Source organism: Trichoplusia ni (assembly GCF_003590095.1).
Source record: "Trichoplusia ni isolate ovarian cell line Hi5 chromosome 15 unlocalized genomic scaffold, tn1 tig00003386_group14, whole genome shotgun sequence".
NCBI lineage: Eukaryota > Metazoa > Arthropoda > Insecta > Lepidoptera > Noctuidae > Trichoplusia > Trichoplusia ni.
Window position 1 is genome coordinate 1 of NW_020799744.1, and position 22,011 is coordinate 22,011.

The window sequence follows — 22,011 nt, forward strand, 5'->3', positions numbered from 1 at the left end:
TCGCACGTTTAAACCTATACTGACACTAAACAAAAATCCTCATTTGTGAGGAGAGCAAAAAAACAATTTTCTTAAAGAAATTTGTACACTGAAAAGAAAGATGAACAATTTCGTTATTCGATGACAAGGATATTAAAGCATGATATTACATCTCATATTTAAGAGGAAAATAACTAAAAATTTGAATAGAAAAATATTGTTTTTACCTTATTTGTGTTATAGTGTCAGTTTTACTTTCACATTTTATTTTTTATCTCAAAATGTCGTTTACTCCGACTTTTGAATGGGAATTCAATTTTTAAAGTTTAATAACTACGAAATTTTAATCTATACTAATTACTTAAAGTACTTTTAATGAAATCTAAAATATTTCGCGTAAAAAAATTTGACGCTGCAGACTATGCAACAGTTATTGTCATAGATCAATAAAACAAATGTACGTCTACATAAAATATTTATAAAAGAAACGAAATAATTATTACTGTCTGTTAAATAATTAAAATAAATTTTAATAACATTCTTTTATTTAAGAAACAAAAATAATCTCAAAAGGAAAACATCTAAATAATAATTAGGTATCTGTTATTGAAACAATCAGTCTAAACTCTCTATGAGGTAACTTCTGTTCTACATTTTAATCAGTCTTTGATTTCAGAAGGGAAGAAAACAATACTTAAGCTTCGCGCTACTGATACTCTTATATCACATAAAATGTCTTACAAAAAATATTTATCATGCTTGCATCTCGCGGCTAATCTTAATTCACATAATCACACTTGCCTCTCTCGGCTAATCTTAATTCACATAATCAGACTTGCATCTCTCGCTTTTGCATAATAAAACAGGATTCTTACTGTAAGTTAATATAAAAAAGAAAAAATAATCACAAAATATTTCGGTAAAACGATTCAGCATAATAGCGTGGTATTAAATTACTGTCAATTAATGATCTTAAGTCATTCTTTTTTCTGGAAGTTAGTTCCAGTTTTGCATTATTCAGTTGTTTCAAAGGAAACCCGACACCAGTTAATTGTGCGCCTAGACCGTGTTTGTCTACATTGTTCAATCTCATAAAAATGATCTTCTGTAAACGAAGTCTTATAAAATATTTTATGCTCCGTTATCTTCTTTGACAAATTTTATTATTTTAATTTCAGATAGTCTAACTGCATCTCCATCAGTATTTTTATTAAACTTAATGCCACATTGCTGAACAAAATCTTTTAAATTATAAAAATCGGAATATGACATAGCGTTGACATTGTATGCATTACCTCGTTTTCTAGCCGTCTGTATTAAAGTAATGTACTGGTCAGGAACGAAAATTGGAGATGATTAAGAAATTTTTAACAGATTTTTCTATTACAGAATGAACGTTATCATTTTCATTTTGAGTGTGGCCCGATATTAAAAATTTATGGGTAATGCTCTTAATTGACAAATTAGCTAAAGCATACATGTACAAGCTAAACATAAATTGATTTTTCTGTTGACCACAACAATTGTCAGAATAAAATATAATTTCCAAATTCGGGTCATCGACTGTTTGACATTTTCTGTAATAAACTTTAAGACGCATGAGCCAATTTCATTGGCTCCTCTCAAAGCATCTACTTCACTCCAAACATAACAATAACTGTTGTCTTTGTTAAGTTCACAATCGTAAAGTTACATACATTTAACTTTGATTGTAGTAGAAACTTGAGGTCTTACCCATAGGAAGCGGTAAAACCGCCTGTAAATCATAACATGCAACCACGTAACTTTTTTGCCCCTTTTGTTTGTCTTCATTTTTCTCAATTCGACTTAGTTCTTTTTCTGTGTGATGTTCTAGATACTTCAACTCGTTAGTTTCTTTTTCTATTTGACTCATATTTTCGTAAGATGTACAAAACTCGCACATGTCTTTTTTGGAATAAAAAACTGATATTGTAATCTTTGTGAAATATCTTACGATAAGTGTGTATTTCGCCAGCTGGCTTTCCTTCTTCTTCACAGAGTTTTCTATAATCTCTATACAAATCAGATAAACTTTTACCTCCGTCGATGTACTCTCTACTAGTCTGTTTTCTTAAGTAGTGGCTTTCTATACGAGGAATGGAGTCAATATGACTTTTTATACCCTGTATCACTTCATCAACAACTTTTACTTGATTTCCGTGTTTGCCTCTTTTGTCAGATTCTACCATTCCGCTATCACACAACTTCTCTAAGACAGTTCTGATAGGTCTATCATTAATCCCCAGAGTGTTTTTGAAGAATATTTTGCACACCCGTATTTGTTTACCATTTACTGTTAGGTGGAAACCATGCTTTGGTTTACGATTGCTATTTTCTTTTTTGTAACTATACTTTGGTTTAATAACAGTCAAGTTCTTACTGATAAAATCCCGTTGTCGAGTAACACAACCCATTGCCCAATATAAACCAAAAATAATCGTTCTGTCACCATCATTAATTTTATCGAAACATTTCAAACGACATCGTTCTGAACAAGGCGGTCCCATGCTTCTCTGGGGCACATTTTTTTTTGATTTTGATAAAGAAACGTATTCTTTGCCTGAATTACGTAATTGTTTAGCTATTAGCTTTTTAGAATTTATAATACCCTTCCGTTTTTTCTTTGGTGGTAATATTATTAAATTTTCTTGCTCGTTGTCAGAGCTTTCATCGATAATTCTATCAGGGACAGGGTTATAATCAGAATCATTATCGTCAGGTGAAAAATCACCTGCTCTTGAAGAAAGGGTAGAAGACCTAGAACCGGTGCTTAATGATCTTTGTCTTGGTAATTCAGTTTGATTAGTTACATGTTTTTGTAGATTAGATGTGCTTGGCAAAGATTCAAATACTTTTCTTTGTAATAGTGAATTGGCGATGGGACGGTAAATGTTATCTGAAGATTTTATTGACCCCGAAACATAGGAGCCAATTGTAGAAGCAGCGCTACTTGAAGACGAAGAACTGCTCGAGGAAGATGAACTCTGAGAAGATGAGCAGCTTACCCTGCGAGATTTCTGCGAGGTCGATGGTTCTGCGCTATTTTCTGCCTGAAGATCCAGAGCGAGTTTCAACAATTTGTCTCTTCGATGCATTTTAAAAAAAAACCTAAAATAATAGAAACACTACATCACTATCAAAAAAAAAAGATTACGTATGCAAATTGATTTATTAAAAAAAAATACCTATTATTATCATAAAAGGGTTATTATAATCATAAAGGTCGTAAGTTCATGTTATCACTATGATCGCAAAAGTGACACTTTTGTAATTAATTAGGGTCCATTTATTCTTTGGCAAAATCAATTAAACGCAAAAATGACATTATTCGTAAAATGACGGTCCTTCTTTAAAAACAACTCGATTAAAATTTACCATTTTATGGCTAAATTGACACTAAACAAAAAGTGTCACTTTAGTATCAAACCACTAACTTAAATACAAAGTCACCGTAATGCAAAATGTGAACCAAACAAAAAATGTCACTTTGGAGTAAGAAAAAAATAACTACTTACCAATGATGGCACCGAAAAACTGACTTAATGACCAAAGTGTCGGTTTGTCGCTCAACAACGGTCTATTCTGGTACGGGCGACACGTGTTTTCGTGTTAAGCGTCAGTCTAGCACTGCGCGGGGTGGGGAATTTTGTTTAGTGGCAAAAGAGACTACTGCCATCTAGCAGTAGTTTTTGGCATTTTTAAGAAAGTGTCAATGCGGCTCTTTTTAGTTAGAAATTGATCAACTGATGGCGTTATTATCTCGATATTACGAAATTTTGGATAGTGACAGTTTTGGAATAAGTGTGCGATATAATAGCTATAGAAAAAAAATATATTATGTATTAAATTAATCCTATATGCGACGCTTGCTTCACTTTTTTTTGTGTTATAGCGGAAACAGAAATACTCCTTCAAAATTGTCTAGCTGTGACCGGTCCTTGAGATGCGGCCCGGTGACAGACAGTCAAACAATGGACAGCGTGGGATATCGTTCATATTAACGAAATTTGAAACAGAACCCCGAAAATTCATTTTCACATTTGAACATAGATAAAAAAATCTAACGTTTTTAGACAGGTACTTATATGCCCACTGTTGGGCCGTCAAAAAACTGGTTTTGTTTTTAATTGAGATACAGATCGTATAAATATCTTATATATCATCTATTAGAACTAGAGTTGATCCAACTGCCAATTGTAACAACGGTATTTACATGCAATGCTGTTACTAGCTTCGTAAAGGTCATTGACTTGACGTTTTATACGCAAAAAACATGAAAACAAACCTCTGGAGCATGTTAAGTTATTTAATTAGAATAAGTGAGCAATATTAATGTTATAATAAATTTCATTTTTACTACGTATTGTCAGTTATAAATGTCATAAAAAGGGAAAAAATCTGGTTCAGATTTGGGTACAAACAGAGCCGAACAATAATAAAAAAGTATTTTTTTGTTTTCGTTGTGTTGAGGTCATTCTCTTAGTTTAGATATAATTATTACATATAACATGTATACATTTATAAAACACGTAATGCAAGTACTGCATGATTACCATCAGCTGACAAAAGTGACAAAACAAGGAAAGTAGTTCAAAATATTTTCCTGTCGCACTTATCAAATCCATTGTACTATTGTCTCCGTCATTTCAATTAACAAACCACTTAAAAGGTATTTCACCTATCTTGATTTTTGGGGAAGAACTATACACAACGGTAAGGTGAGCGGACATCGAGCGATTCACGTTTTACACTGAATGAATGACGTGTAGGGGACTCCCTATCGGTCGGCTATAGGTGACTATAGCATGCGCGCGCGCTTATAAAACGAGCGCGACATGAGATCCACGCATTCGCACAGCGCCCACAGCGAGCAACAGTCGCGAGTAAAAATTCAAATATCGAATTCTAATCTCCGATATAGAATTCCAAATTCGTAAATCAAATATTTTAAGATCCTGCATCGGTTTTTTTCTTCTAATTCTAAATTAGAACATTCAAATTTAAAAATGAAGAAGTATTCGATCGTTGGAAACAAAAAGAAGGTGACGATGGAGGATAACCCTACACAGCTGAAGATCGTTGGAAACAACTGCATCGTGAGGGTCACAGTAAACCGTGGGGACATTGAAGTGATCGGGAACGACTGTCGGGTCGAAGTGACCGATAACTATGGAGTCATCAACTTAGTTGGTGGAAACGGTGTTGTGTTCGTCAGCAAGCGATGGAAAGGCGATAGAGTCTCCGTCTTGGGGTCTAACTGCCATCTCGTGGTAGCGGGCAAGGAGAAGAGCGTTGGAGGATACGAAGCCCAGCTTTCTCCCTTCAGCAAGGACTTGGACAATGTAATTGAATCAATCTTCACTTTTGTGATGCGGTGATGAAGGAGGAGTTTGTGTGTTGGACTTAAGTGCGTGAATAGCTTCTTAAATCGTGTCAGTGCGCCGATTCCAGTCAGATCCTCGACTTTGGAACGAAATTCGTCAGACGACGTCAAATTAAATGCCAAATGCTGGCCACTTAACATTTTGTGAAAAAATAAATGTCTTTATTTGAAACGTATTTTTTCATTCCAAATTTGAACTGGTTCGATGTTATTCCCCTGAGCTTAGACTAATCACAATGGATTTGTTATCTCTTTCTGTTTATTGGATGGGAAAGAGATGCAAGATATAGTCGTTAGTTGAACACAGACGGTACGTTGTGACTTTTAATTGACTCAGTTGAATTTATTATGTAGACGCTCCTTATTTGGACAGATATAGCTACTTTTGATCTATTTTAGTTTCGTTCTGAGAAAATGGACGACAAAAATGTAAAACAAATTTGTTCTCAAATTTCTGAAAACCTATGACTGTTTTAAGACAAGTATTCATCATTTACTTGAAAATAGAGCTAAAAATATTTATTAAGAAACATATTATGTCATAATGATCACAAGTGTCTTTCATCTTTTGAATTCAATTAAACAACTATGAAGAATCTATGAATAATACCTGGGCCCCGATTCTGCTATTTACAAGGGCCGATGAATGAATGGCAATGGGATTAAATTTGAAATTATTCCTATTCTATTAAGCATTTTAACAATACAATAATGGGAAGTTAATTGTATTGACCTTAAGTGTACCGACCCGTACTGAATTTCCAATAACTGTGCAGAAAAATTCTTGAGAGAATACGAAAATTGACATGTAAAGACAAATTTCATTCATTCATCGGCTATTGTAAATAGCAGAATCGGGGTCCAGTGCTAAGCAAGCAAGTAAAATATCCCTCCCTAATAAACACTAAAAACTGGCCTCAACTATCACACAATACATGCCAATCACAAACAAAACCTCAAGATAAGAAATACAAAAACATACTCTAAGTGCGATATCAAGAATAAAAACATATATCCACTTTAACGAGATCAATGGCCGTGTTGTTGGGAAACCAAAACTATACAGAAGAAATCCATACTTCTATACTAATATATAAAGCTGAATAGTTTGTTTGTTTGAACGCGCTAATCGCAGGAACTAAAGGTCCAAATAGAAAAATTCTTTTGTGGTGAATAGACCATTCATCGAGGAAGGCTTTAGGCTATTAACCATCACGCTGCGACTAATAGGAGCGAAGATACAATAGAAAATGTGAAGAAACAGGGCAGGTATAAATCATAACTTATATCTTCTACCCACGGGGACTAAGTCGCGGGCAACAGCTAGTAATAAATAAATTCAAAAGATAATAATAAAGAGAACAAACTTCTGTAATTTGCCCTATGGTAAAAATAAAATACATTAGAACAATAATATTAAAACAATGTTATATGCGTCCGTTATATCAATAAGCCTAATAGTTTTATCTCTATAATTTAGAATTTTGTAGCAATGTTTTGCCTCCAATATCTGTTTATCATTTATATTTTAGGTAAAAGTTCTCAATAAGGCCTCTGCACGTTGGATGTGTTTACCTTCTTCCGCTTTAAAAAGGGGACCGGATCTCTTCTCATGAAGTTTATGTGCGGGAGAAGATCTACAAATAATATTATTCCACAACTTTCATACAACGCCATCTAGGCTTAAACCAAGCAAAGCTTTTAGTGCTAGACTAGTAAGGACTAGACAACTGATAAACATACATAATGTTTCTAAGTAAATTGAGCAAAACATTTTTAAAGTATTAACAAAAAAACAACAAAAATCTTGTTATCAAATTCTTTGTTATCATTTGTCGTTCTCGTTTCAGTATCAGAAACTTTTAAAACATGTCTTGAATATACATCCGTCTTGGTTAAGATAGTGGAGTTGCGTCATTTAGCAGTCATTTTTAACCCCGACAGGACTCGAATCTGAGTCGACTGGCGAAATCCATGACTGATATAGCAATTGAATAAGTTTTCTGATACCTTTTCGAATTTATTATGCTTACCTAAAGGTAGAATTTGAAATCCTGTTATTTTCATAATAAAAAAATGTTTTTAACCGATTTCAAGAAGTAAGAGGTTTTCAATTCATCGGTTAGTCATTCATTTGTTACTGCAGAACTTCGGACTATCTGAACCGATTTTGCTATTTGTTTATTCAACGTAAAATAGCTATTATTTGATCCTATAATATGAATTTCATCAATTTTGGATCAGTAGTTTTATGTTTTTTTGCATGTTTTTGATGTTGGAAAAGTACTCATAAATAACACTGCTACAGGTGCGGAAGAGCGACAGCGCGATAAATGGCGTAGAACGACGTCCGTCTTCCACACATACGATAACATTACTTTAAGATGTGGCGATAAGACACTTATTTTGTAATAAGTCAGTCTAGACTATAGTGGAAAGTAGAAAACTTTCACACGGTGGTCAATTACATTTTTTTAATGACTCCTGCATTAAGTTATTTCATCCTTGTGTCGCGGGTGTTTTACAAACATACAATTCACGTGCTCAAAGACACTAAGAACAGGCAAACTGATCACACAAAGCTTGTCCTACGCGGGGATCGAACCCGCGACTCGTTGCGCACAGTGGGTTTTGGCGTGATAATCTCGACCATTCAGCTATCCGTGCAGTCAAAACTGTACATTACATTGAATAATGGGCGTGATATTTGATAACAGCTGTTAATTAATGAAACGTCTGATAAGAGATAAGAGTCGTATAATCAAGATAATACTTATCGCTCGTCGTAATCTCATCGGAAATTGGGGGTTTTTTGGTATCAACAGCCTTGACAATGACCATGCAATATTGCTAAAATATCTATGACGGAAATAGTTGAGTACATAATTATTTCAGTCATTGTGATTATAAAAGATTAAAGAAAAGCCTCCATTAAACAAAAAATGCCTTCGGAAAGACTAAGGTTGTTTTAAACTCTTCGCGTTATAAAAAGATAGTTTTAAAACAAAGCCTCAGATTCTACTGTTTCACCATAAAATTCAGATTGCACGGATAGCCAGGTGATAAAGGCCCGAACTCGAAAACTACAGTAAGCGACGTGTCACGGGTTTGATGCCCACGTAAGATGTAGCCGGTTATTTAAATCAATATTTATAACAAAATCCATTTTTTACCAGTACTCCACTTACAACCATTTCCAGTTAAAAAAAATTATGTCCTTCCTCAGATTCAAGACTATTTGTGCACCAAATTCCATTACAATCGGTTCAGTTCGTGAAAGCGAGACAGACAGATTGAAGTTACTGAAGACACATCCCTCTAAGTTGTCTAGCATGCAATTACTACACAATAACAGTAATCGAGATCCCTTGAAAAATCAATTGTAATTTAATACATACGTGAATAAAACGGAGGAGCTCGTGGCTAAGCTATAACCGCATAAGTGATACGATCACAGGTTAAGCTATGCTTGACGCGGTTGGTCTGTAGATGGGTGACCATCTTTGTCATAACGAGTTCCTCCGTGTTTCGGAAGGCACGTTAAATTGTGGGTCCCGGCTGTTATTCCTACATCTTTGACAGTCGTTACAGGTAGTCAGAAGCTTGAAAAAGTCTGACAGCCAGTCTAACCAAGGGGTATCGTGTTGCCCAGGTAACCGGGTTAAGGAGGTCAGATAGGCAGTCGCTCCTTGTAAAACACTGGTACTTAGCTGAAACTGGTTGGACTGGTAGCCGACCTAAACATAGTTGGGAAAAGGCTAGGCCAATGATGACTACTACTTGGGAAACAAAAATAAAACAAGCAAATGCGGGTACAAAAATATTACTAATCACACGACTAGATTAATAAATTATTATTTATTACAAAACGTTTACAGATCTCTAAATATTGGCGTCTATGTTAACAAAGAAAACAATATTCGAGAGGTTTAACAAATGTCTTAAAAACTTGATGTCTTGAAATACAATGATACTTTCATAATTTTATGCTTTTATTTTACTTTGGATATAATGATAAATAATAATAAAATCTACGTGTGACATACTTACAAAATATAATATTATGTTGCTTAACATAAGCCATAATACAGTGAGGCAATTAATTATTGCATGCTTAATTCTAACTAGTGGTATCCTACAAAATATGTTATAATAAAATTGATTTTTTGTAAATGTTACTTTTATGGTACTACATCACATATATTTTGAACTGTGTTTATTTAAAATTAAAATAGAATATTTCTAAAAGATAAATTCTAGAGCCATAAACTGTATTAAAAGTTATAAATTGAAAATATATCAATATTATCGGCAATAAATCATAATAGTTTTAAAAGAGAACAACCACAAGTTTATTCTTTAATAATAATAATAATTATAAACACATACGATTATAAATAAGATTCATTGCGCTAGAAAATTAAATAATCTTAAACAAAGTGAGGATTAAATTCCGTTATGATTTAATATAGAAAAGGATAAAAATACCGAGATTCATTATTTGACATTATTTCAACATAGTTGGGGAAAGGCTAGGCCAATGATGACGTGAATAAAACTATAATAATACTAGACAACAAATAAATAAAAGATCCTCTTTCAAGAAATACCACCAATCATCTAATAAACCCATTAGATAAAGATAACTCGGTTAAAATTCTAATCACTTAAAAAAAACGAAAAAAAATGTCACAGTACATCAATCATATAAAAAATAGGGTTGTCTGTATGACGTGACTAGACACAATTTAACCACCGTAGTTAACACATTTACTGTAATTACTGTAAAGTTAGTACTGTGACAATGTTTACGGTGACCATCGGTTTAACTGAAAACTGGACTGGTCTTGAAATGTATTTCATCTATATTATAAATTTTGTGAGGTTTTGAAGTTGTAATCTCAAAAACTACTTAACGATTTTAAAAAGTAATTTTACCATTAGAAAGCCACTTCATTTTTGTGTGTTTTAGTTTATTTTCAGTTAAAGAACAATCCTATTATTAATATTCGTTAAATAAACAAACTTTTTGAAAATATAAATTGTTTTTTAAATGACAAACTTTTTTAAACAGCAACTTTTGAAGATTTATTCAAGATGGGTTGTGTTGAATAAATCTTCAAAACATGGCCAGATGTTTTTAAACATCTTTAATTGATAATAGCCACGCGACAACGGGATTCCCCACGAATTTCAATTGGATTCGAACGAATTGATAAAGATACAGATTGATGATGATAGATTTGTTTGGGCATTTGTTTAAATTTTGTTTTTATTCGGATCTATTGTACTTTGTACCTTAAACATTTCGAGGAAGGCAATTGCGGTGCTTGAGAGACCAACTTCAGGATTCAGGTCAGAAAATATTAATTGATTGACTAAATGTGTATGTTTCATTGAAACCCGTATTTCGGAAGGCACGTTAAATTGTGGGTCCCGGCTGTTATTCATACATCTTTGAAAGTCATTACATGTAATCAGAAGCTATAAAACTGACAACCAGTCTAACTAAGGGGTATCGTATTGCCCAGGTAACTGGGTTGAAGAGGTCAGATTGGCAGTCGCTCCTTGTAAAAGACTTAGCTGGATCCGGTTAGACTGGGAAGCCGACCCCAAAATAGTTGGGAAAAGGCTAGGATGATGACTTAAGTAAACTAGAAAACAACGCAAGGAGCTTGCGCATTCAAATCAACAGGATTGAACCTTTGACTACCTAATTAGGAATACAGCCATAAAGATATACATATGTATAAACAACATACTACCGCTAATCTTTATGTACGTTTTCAACTTGCGACTGTATATTAGATGCTATAATAAACATAGACCAAGGGACTTTCCCGCTAAATATACACACGAGTGAGCATTTTTATTCACATAATTAAAATAAAATAACAAACACATCCTTTAGGTGTTCAATTAATATTCATCTCATATGTGGTGAGGTCGCATATGTATTTGTGTATTTTTTTTTATTTTGCCATGAAGATTAGGTAGCAGTAGTTGATTTGAGGCATTATAAAAGGAAAGTTTAAAAAATAAAAACATTACTGAATGACACAAATATTACTGAATACTTTATACGTAACATTCGGTCAAGGTTCTCTGTAGAAATGGCTCAAAGGAAAACGAATTCGGAAATAAAAATGATAAACCATCAAATTTTTGAGTGTAGAAGTCGGCAACTGAAAATTTTAAATCGTCTAGAGTCTGTCATGAGATACATTCTAGTGACATACGGACGGACCGTCGGTTAGTTGTTTATACCATTGGAGTACGAAACCCTAAAAACCGCTTAAAGCTAGATTTCTTCCATGACTTTCGTAAGGTTATATAATGGTTCAAATTTAACTGAAGGCTATCGGGGATTTACTCGAAGTGAAAGGTGCGATGTGAAAGCCTGATGTCAAGATTTTTTGCCTGCTTTTTATATGACTTAGGACTGGATGAACAGATTTTGTTGATTCATTATTATTTAACGTGAAATAACTGTCATTTGCTCCTATAAAATTTAGCTCAGCAGTTTTGTGTTGTGTTTGTAATGTTTTTGGTATTTAAACAATATTATCATTTCTAGAAAAGAAGAAGAAATGTAGGAAGGAAACCCTTATAGAAACCAGAAAAAAAACCCTCCAATCCTTAGTTGCCAATAATGGGATTACGACGATTGTAAGTGATATCAGTAAGGATCAACATTCAAGTGAGTCAGCAACCAGTGTCAGTCAATGCCATGTCCCATATAGGTGACCATCTCTATATGGAAGTGGTCTTTCCTTGTAGAGACATTTACCGTAGTATTTTTAATTAATTGCCATCGATGACTGTCCTCTTAGCAGAGGGATATTCAACGATCATAACAGTTGACAGAAAATGCAGATGCATGGAGATGACAGATCAAAGTCACGTCACATATCGAAATGAAATGTCAGTTTCATGCTTTCATACATTGTATTTGAGTGTTTCTGTTGACTTGAAGATGTTACTGAGCCAGAGGAGCTATACTTTATATGGACTTTTACTTTAATTCCGCTTTTTGTTAAGGGATGATATATAAACTCAGCTTTGCGGATACAAAAAATCACAAAATAGTTAATCATATAATACCAGCCTATTCACATTCCACTGCTGGGCACTGATCTCCTCCCGTATAGGGATGGTTTGGGAATCGATCACGCTAGAAGACTGCGAAATAGGAATTGCAGATAAATATTACAATTTTCATTCACCGTTGTCAGGTTTCTTAGGATAATTGAGAAAGTATTCATAACTTGGAAAAATTCGCATTGTATTGGAACCTAGCCCTATAATCCCTGCATAAAACCGCAAGGTCCACCACGACAGACAGTTAAAGTTATCTTCAAGAAATATCACGAGAAAGAAAGGGATCCTTAGTGCGATGCGTCCGGTTTTGCATCCTCATAAGTCCGGTTTGTTCAAACTTTAGAAACAATAGGGACAAGGTCGAGGTTACTTCTGACGCGCGGTAAACTCCCAGTGACCTTAAAGGTGAATCAATCTGTTCTCATACAGTTAATCCCATTACATACATGTATTGGAAAATGTTGAAGGTAAGGCTTGGTAAGGAAGTATTACAACCTCTTTTTAATTTTGAGGTAAGATGTGCTGTTTCATTTTTCGGAAATTATAAACATAAATGACAGAAGTACAAATAGCTCTTGAGTCATAATTACACAATTTAAAGGAGTCTTCATTTATTGTAAAAAGATATAGGTACTTTATATGTGGAATTTCATGGTTGCGAAATGAGTGTCTGGACTGCTTTAAATCCGGATGTCCGTTGACCAATCAAGATGGAAGTAGATGATTGTTGTACGTCTTGTGCATATTCTAAATATGGAGTCTGCATGGGCACATGTTTTTGCCCATATAAGAGGTTCTGGAAGGTTTGTTAAAATCGACCTGATGTTTTTTAATTATCAGCTGTTGCCAGCGATAATGATCCCTCGCAAACATAAAATCGGAATAAAAATAATCCTATATGTTTATCCAGATTATAAACTATCTGTGTACCAAATTTCGTCTATATCGGTTAAGTGGTTTTTTTGAGTAACACTAACAAACACACATTATCAGTGTTAATTGGATATATCTCTGCTTAGACAATTAAATAATCTTTAACTGATTCTTTTTCTCTTCCGCAAGCAGATGACAATATACTCTATTACTTTTCTGTTCTTCTAAATAATGATCATGTAAACTTTTTTGGATAATCTCTACGTATTATCATATCATACATTGATTAATAAATAAAAGTAACATTAATACTCAGAGAATTTATGTAGAAATGTGTATAAATTTCTTTGAAAAACTATGATACATTTTTACCTATGAAAATGAATTCAAATCCACGACGAATTTGTTCTTACGTATGATGTGACCGAGAAAAATATTTTCCAGTCTTCGTCATTTGACTCTCGATAGCCGTGAATAACAAAAATATCATGCTCAACAAAATATTCTAAGAAAACATTTACTATGAGCATTCAATGTTTTCATAATCCCACATTTATCAACGAAATCGTAATACATTGCTGGCTTAAGTAGAGCAGTTCAACTGGCTATAAAAATAGAACGCGCAATGTATGTTACGCAACTAAAACTGTTGTTACAATTCTTATCAGTATGTTTTATGTAAATGGCGAAAACTCGACATTGACTTTAAGAAGCGGTTAACGTTACGTTATTGATAATAATAACATGCTCGGCATAGCGTAAATTGTTTTTGTATGACAAAAAAATACTTGAAAGTGTAATTAGTTTAGTAATTAGTCATGAAATTGTAATGTTTTGGTAGTATCAGGCGATGTTTTGGCCTATAACTGAAATGTCAATCAATGTTAAGTTGCTTTTAATTCTTCAGCTGGGCTGTTTGGTCGAGTGGTAAGTAGCTCTTACTGGCAGTTCGATTCCGAGACCTCAAATTATGAAATGTAGTTAATTTTCTGTATTCTGAAGTTTATACAGATCTTCGGTGTTCAAATGAGCTCAAACTAAGAGAGCGCCTGTAGGGGAATGGTATTACTATAATCTTTAATTTCAATTCTTTAAATTTATTGAAATTATATTGTTTCACATGACTTTGATCTGTCGTCTCCATATATTCGAGTGTTTTCTATTGACGTTAGCAAAATCAAAATTCATTTATTCAAATAAGGCTACTAAGGAGCACTTTTGGAAGCAATTGTATAAATGTCATTCGGCAAGATTGCTGGACTGTTCATAATTCAAAATTAAGAAGGATTTTCTCACACGATTCTTTGAACTAAATGACATAGGAACACTTGTCAATATTTTTTATTTAAACTTGCTTTTAAGTCAATTTAGAAGTACTAACAGTCGTGTTAATTGCCCGACAAATATCATGGTCACCGTACACCACTTGTTACGGGTGTTATTAGGTAAATGGGTAGCCACTCAAACATACACGATAACCGTTAACTACTGCTACCAAACTAAAGGTACACAAACAAAACAATGCAAAAAATATGTTTTTTTATTTAAATACTAGATGATGCTCGCGACTTCGCCCGAATATATGTCTTAGTTAAAAACATTAACCTCCTTCAACATTTTTAATCCAAGGTTACCTCCATATCACATTTCATCAAAATCGGTCCAGCGGTTTGGACGTGAAGACATAATAAACTCACACTTTAGCATTTGTAATATGCAATAAATGTGATTGATTCCTCTAACAGAAAAATAAGTTATGCCTATTTCTTAGTATAGATTCACATACCTGTATTACCTGTTCCGACTAAAAATAAACTTAGTTGTCACATTTACACTATAATGTATACCAATAAATATAGCAATATTGTTTAGTTATATATATTATGTATATACATATTTGTCAGATATATGATAATGATTTATATCTAATATATAAAATTCCCGTGTCACGATGTTAGTTACCGTACTCCTCCGAAATGGCTTTACCGATTTTTACCAAACTTTATATGCGTATTCAGTAGGTCTGAGAATAGAACAACATCTATTTTTCATACCCCTAAGTGACAAGGGTTGCCCTCACTAAAAAAATATATTTTATTTTTTGGACGAAATTGTTTGCTTTTATCTTTTTTATAATGTGGCATTAAAAATACATACAACTAGAAAAAAAAATATTCGGCAAAACGACGTTTGCTGGGTCAGCTAGTATGTACATATTATTTTTATTTTATTTCCTTATTTATGTATTACGCATGTATTGTGTGTATGCGTATCAACTACCTTCTTGATTTCGGATCATTCCACTCCATACAATGGTTGTGTGGAAGAGATCGCCGAGTAGCGATAACACCGCCAATTTGTACATTTTACATGTTATTTACGGTATCAAATATTTTCTTTTGATGTGCAATAAAGTGGATTTGTATTGTATTGTATTTGTAGTTTCACCCTCTAGGCATGGAACCTCTAAAACAGTAGCACTTATACACTATGCTAAATAATAAAAATACCACAAACTTTTCACTCGTACAAAACACACCCCATATAAAACTTCAATTCGATACCAACAATTTTCATATACCCAAATGTAATGACAACTAGATAAGAGCGATTCAATCGCTTTATTTGGACTTTTGACAACTACCCCCTCTTTTGTAATCCATTTAGATTGATACTTTGTTTTTGACAAACGACGTTGATGTCTCTATTCAAAGTAATTTTGGGTTCACAGTCAATATTTTGACATGCAATGGTTGGTTAAATACTCTAGGCCTGTATTAGAGTATGCGTAACATTTCTTGTAGCGTTGACTTGTATTAAAATACGCTACGCTAGCGGTGTCCAGTGAACTATACTGCTAATGATCGATTTTTGATGTTAGTGCCAATATGGCTATTTTTAAAAAGTATTGTCTAGCATATTCTAATAGATATAAAAAAAGATGTCAGGAATGTATGAGTTATACAAAAAATCAACTAATAAGGTGTATTATTACAATTTAAGATAAATTAACGATTTTTTTTTCATTATGGTCTAGGTAACGTAAGTATTTATAACGCTGGTCACCCAAAACACTATTATTAGAAACGAAATCAATATTTTGAAATTCAAAGAAATAATAATCTCGAAACGTCGTTAAATTAATTGAGAAAACAATAGAAAACAGCTGCAAGGTTCTTTAAATAAACACCAAAAGATCAGGTTCCACCGAGATTTGAACTCGGATCGCTGGATTCAGAGTCCAGAGTGCTAACCGTTACACCATGGAACCGATGAGAGAGTAGCCCAAATTAGCCATCTCTTGATGTGGCTCTATATTCTTAAAAGTTTTTTTTTTATTCTGACCATCTCATTTTCACTTGTTAAGCTAATATAAACCTTATGACACGTCGTTCTGGCGCATTTTTATTTAACACTAACTGAAACTTGAAATATTTTTTTCAATCTCTATCATTTTAGAATTTGGAACGAAGTGGATCATAGTTTCTAATCATTTCTTTTTTTTATGAAACAAATTCAATGTGATTTTAACCTCATAAACCCACAAAATAATTGTGACGCCATTTTATTTTCATAACATTTAAATTTATTAGTTGTTTCCGGGGATTACCAATACCAGATAATAAATTAAGATTGTATTAATGAACAACGATAGGATATCTATAACATTATAGATAAAAATGATAAATGGTATCGTGATTATAGTAATACTAGTTTTTATCTGTCCCACAGTAGGGCAAAGATCATTAGTGGGGATAAACACAATATACCTACTTACTTAGTGTTCAATTAATTAGTCATTATTGCATAGTGATCTAATTCAACCGTAAGATTATTACCGTACCTAATTGATACGATGACTTGAAATGACATATGACGTCACTTGTTAGTACATATTTTATTGGCGTTACAAGCCACCAATTTTACATGGTTCACTGCCTGCGTTACATTTTGGTGAAATCAGAATAACAGCTAGTCCAGAAAAGACTCTGCATTTTTTTACTTATTATAAATAACTACATTGTCTAGACTTTAAAAAGGCAGCGATTCCAGAGTTTCTTTTGTTATTTCTTCTCTTGGTAGTCAGATAGGAAACGTCGACTATGGCGTTCTCAGAGAAAATAAATAAAAGTTATTATATATCCTACAAATTTTCATATAGCCGTTGTTTTGTACTAACAAAAATAATAAAAGTTTTAACTTAACAAATCCGTAACACATTTTGATCAAAAACCCCGAAAACATGTGACGTTCGTTTTATTGACACAGAATTTTTATGAGCCACTAATCCGGGTTTGTGTTGTGACGTCATTTCTTGCCCAATTTGGGTTTATTCATAAAAAATGGCGTAGTAAACTGTGTCCTGGTCACCTACCTCCAAGTCTTAAAGTAATTTTATTGGAGAGTTGGAAGCGAGAGAGCGCATTACACACTGTAGAGCGACGTCTCTTTCCTCCGGAGGACCTCTTTTATAGTTTAAAGTTTTGTTGCCGTTGTGACACTAGCGGTTTAAAATAAACATTGAAAGAACTTCTCGATATTTTTCTTATAATTATGGTACTAAATACAAAGTGTAATCACGCTAATATTATATTAAAAACGCGAAATACGCGTATATGAGTATATTTCTCATATGGCTGGACAGATTTGTCAAAAAGCAGATATTCGTTTTGGAGCTGACACCTTTATCCGACGTCGCGGTCGTCAAAGAAGGGTGGATAAGTAGTGAGCATCAGCTAGAGTGTTGTTAATTTTACACAAAAACACACGCAACCGTAGGCTTGTTTGTAAGACAGTTGTCAGATTTTCTAACATCTAACTATAACAGCCGAATATTATTATTTCTAATAAATAACAGCCGGGACCAACAGTCTGCCGAAATATGGGCACTTCATCCATCCTTTTTTTTCCTTTACGATAACATAAATGAATACAGTAAAAAAACTCTGTCAAGCCAATACTACGTACATAACTAAGAAAACAAAAACAACTGGGTTTACCCATGTTTATACAAGTTTTCGTTATTATGGACACGTGGCACTTATACATATGCATATCGCAATAAGTATTCAATATACCATGGTACGATTAGTGACGCAGTAGGTTGTTTAAAACAACAATATGCAATTTTCTGCTTTTTTGTAAAATTGATGATTGAATTGATTGACGTTGCCTGGTGTCATTCTGGATGGGAATCATTAAATAACTTCTCCTGTTTTGGGTTGAGCGATAGGGAGTTGCAGACCTTTAGTGACAAAAATCCCCCCGTGGGCACAAATGTACTATTATCTGCAAAGTCAAAAGTCATACGTTCGAAATCAACACCAAAGTATTTCCTAATTCATGGGCGTATTGTAAAGTAATTATTGATTGCTAAAAACTTTAAGTCAAAGCAAACATAAAGTCTAGATCACTACATACTCGGTGCACTAAAGGCAAAGGTATTATTATTATTTATTTATTGAATTTAAAACATTACATAGTTGGTAATACGATAAAATATCCCATAAAACCAGTTCAGTGGTTTGACTGTGGGAATACCGCTTTAGTTTTTTACAATAATGTTAATTAAGTAAGGAGGTGGCAGTCCAATGGTCACACCACTTTTAACCGTAACCAAATTCAAAAGGTTTTGAGTTACTAATGAGGTTTGACGTCTGGTATAATTAAACATTAACCTATCCCTACACGTCACTGAAAAATACTGTAACTTAGTAAATCGTGTCGTGTTATCCAACCTGTGTTGCTATCGGTACTGCTATTTACACAGCTTTCTTATTACGAACAAATTAGTTTCAATTGTGACGTCATTAATGCGACAATTGTTTTCGATGATTATTGTTTGTTTATTAAATTCTTTGTGATGTCTTTTCTAGGTTAGAGGCAGATGAAGATTTCTAGAAGGAATTGAGTGATGCTTCAGCCTTTTGTTTGGACTTTACAACTCAGTTTAAAAATAAAACACGACTAAAACCAAATTTACGTACTGCAATAAAGATTACCAAACCTAATTTGCCACTGAAATAATACATGTAAAACATAAATATTCATTTTTTTACAAGTTATCTATACTATATCTATATACTTATCTATACTTCTATACTAATATATAAAGCTGAAGAGTTTGTTTGTTTGAACGCGCTAATCTCAGGAACTACTGGTCCAAATTGAGAAATTATTTTTGTGTTGAATAGACCATTCATCGAGGAATTTATTAGGCTATAAACCATCACGCTGCGACTAATAGGAGCGAAGATACAATGGAAAATGTGAAAAAAACAGAGCCGGTATAAATCATAACTTATATCTTTTACCCACGGGGACGAAGTCGCGGGCAACAGATAGTATGTTATATCTAAGTACATGATCTGTTATCTGCCTCTATACCGATTTAATGAGGTCAAATTATTTTGTTTTCCTTGGCCAAACCGAACTTAAATCTTCGGTCTATTATGTTAAGCAGCCGCCATAAAAGCCACAGAGATATAATGATAGCCATTTATTAATTTTTACAAGTTTGGTAATACAGCGGACTTCCCAAAAAGAAATACCCAATTACTCAGCGATATGGCAAGACAGGAATTTTAATTACAAACGATTTTCAACCTTATAGCCTTTTAAATAAAAAAGATTTACTAATAATTATGTTTCCTTCATTAAAAGGCTAATCAGTTCGAATGGTAAGTCGTGATTCGCTAATTTATTAAATTACTATCTTAACAATAATAACTTCTTTGCCATTCGATAATAGACTTACGGTGTATGGAATAAGGTCGGTTATTGTAAAATTTGTTTTATTGTTTATAATAATACGTCAATGATCATTGACATGTCGAATGTCGATACTGGTGCTTAATTTCGTCAAGAAAGACTCATCCCATTCGGTTCCATGGTGTAATGGTTAGCACTCTGGACTTTGAATCCAGCGATCCGAGTTCAAATCTCGGTGGAACCTGGTGTACCTTTTTGTGTTTTTCTCTATTTCATTCGTAGATGCTGGTATTGGTGGATACTATGGTTAATACAGTATTCAAAAAATACTTAAGCTACTAAATGTCTTTTTAAATTTATTTTAATGACTTGGCTTTTGAGGTCTCTCTCACATGATTTTTTTTTATAGTAGTAAAAGTTTGTGATATTAAATGAAAAAACATATTTTTTTAATTATTTGATTTTTTTTTCATCATGTATCAATTCTTGTCTTATTTTATAACCGAGTTTAATGATATTTTTACCGTATTTACGTTCAACTGTCACTAGATGGCAGCTCTGTGTTAGGGTTTAGGGTTATCACAATGTTTGGTTTTATTTTTCGAATGATGTTTGATTTAGTATTTTTGTTGTAAATTCAACGAAGAAAGAGAAAAATGGCATTAATTCTGTATATTATACCATAATTCATTTGTTTGGGGCTGTGGCAGAGTTTAAATTCTAGTAGAACTTTTGCTCAATCCCAATAGTAAGCCGAAAGCTATCGACTGAAAAATTTGCTGATACTTTAAAAAAAGATACTTAAATATTATTGAACTTAAAAGAAAAAAGTAAATAATCAATGAGATCACATTTGGGGACTATAACCGTCAAGGTTTTTCCCAAAAAAAATCGCCTGCTAAACCGAGTTACACCAAAACACGCGCACTAAATGCCCATAATTCGTTTGAATATGTCCCCAGATTATTGGGGCGTCGATCACACCCAACTAACCCAGTCTTGGTCTCCAGGGCCTCTTGTTACTTTAATGAAAAAGCATCAAATGACATATTGACGGTGTGACGGTGTGACGCGGGGATTGCCAGGTTCTAGGAAAAAGAAGTGGATTTTTTGTATTTTTTATGGATTTTAGTATAGGATAAGATGAATATGTGATTAAATTTAAATAAGGATGATGACAAATTGTTTATAGCATCTATAAAAATAGTTTTTTTTTTACGGAAGGCTGGTTTTTCTGTTATTATATTATTCTATGTTATTATTTTAACAATATTACCGATAACTATAAATAGCTTTAACTTTGGGGCCTTTGTAGATACGTATTACATTTATTTTTTAATTTAAAAGTATACAGCAATCATAGGTAGTAAATATTGAAATTAAATAAAAACTACACATGTTCAATGCCATTAACGTAAATAACGACTTCGTGCAACATCTAGTACAAGTAAATTGATTACATTTTTTCCTTCGCTTTACTAACTGAATTACTTAACCTGGCAACACCGGCGTGACAAGGCGTGACAGTGTCGAGCAGGTCGTCTCGCGGGACACACAATTTATTAATCAGAAATAATAATTCACTAGTAATGTGGACTGCGCGTGAGTGCCGCGCGATAAACATCGCTCGTAATCGGAAGGGTTAACATTAGGGTTGGCAAAAATAGATTTTTGAATTTTTGTTATGTGTAAATTTTATGAGATGGATTTTTGTGTTTATTTACCCATGGCAAAACTGGGATATGGGATTTTTGAGATTTTTTGTGTGTAAAATTTATAAGATGCAGTTTTCTGTTTTTTTACCATAGTAACTTACGATTATGGGTTCTTAAATAAACTGCTGTCATTTATTTATGCTTTAAATTGTTGTTGGTAATGTTAATTTATATTTATCGAGACGTCTGAGTGTGTAATTTTTCTTATTATTATGTACCGAGTATATA

The 22,011-nt window shown here is 33.3% G+C and overlaps 2 protein-coding genes and 2 non-coding genes across 4 annotated transcripts; 2 read left to right on the forward strand and 2 right to left on the reverse strand.

Annotated features, from left to right (window-relative positions):
- Nucleotides 1–1,847: 1,847 nt before the first annotated feature.
- Nucleotides 1,848–3,831, reverse strand: LOC113506447. Its single transcript, XM_026889299.1, has 2 exons — nucleotides 3,516–3,831; nucleotides 1,848–3,108 (listed from the first exon to the last, which is right to left on the reverse strand). Exon 2 carries the CDS (start codon nucleotides 3,093–3,095, stop codon nucleotides 1,848–1,850), a length of 1,248 nt encoding a protein of 415 aa, XP_026745100.1. The 5' UTR covers nucleotides 3,096–3,108; nucleotides 3,516–3,831.
- Nucleotides 3,832–4,842: 1,011 nt separating this feature from the next.
- Nucleotides 4,843–5,555, forward strand: LOC113506446. The gene has a single exon (XM_026889298.1). It carries the CDS (start codon nucleotides 5,007–5,009, stop codon nucleotides 5,376–5,378), a length of 372 nt encoding a protein of 123 aa, XP_026745099.1. The 5' UTR covers nucleotides 4,843–5,006; the 3' UTR covers nucleotides 5,379–5,555.
- Nucleotides 5,556–16,556: 11,001 nt separating this feature from the next.
- Trnaq-cug lies at nucleotides 16,557–16,628 on the reverse strand. Its single transcript has one exon. It is a non-coding gene; the product is annotated as a tRNA-Gln (tRNA).
- Nucleotides 16,629–20,240: 3,612 nt separating this feature from the next.
- Trnaq-uug lies at nucleotides 20,241–20,312 on the forward strand. Its single transcript has one exon. It is a non-coding gene; the product is annotated as a tRNA-Gln (tRNA).
- The last annotated feature ends 1,699 nt before the right edge of the window (nucleotides 20,313–22,011 follow it).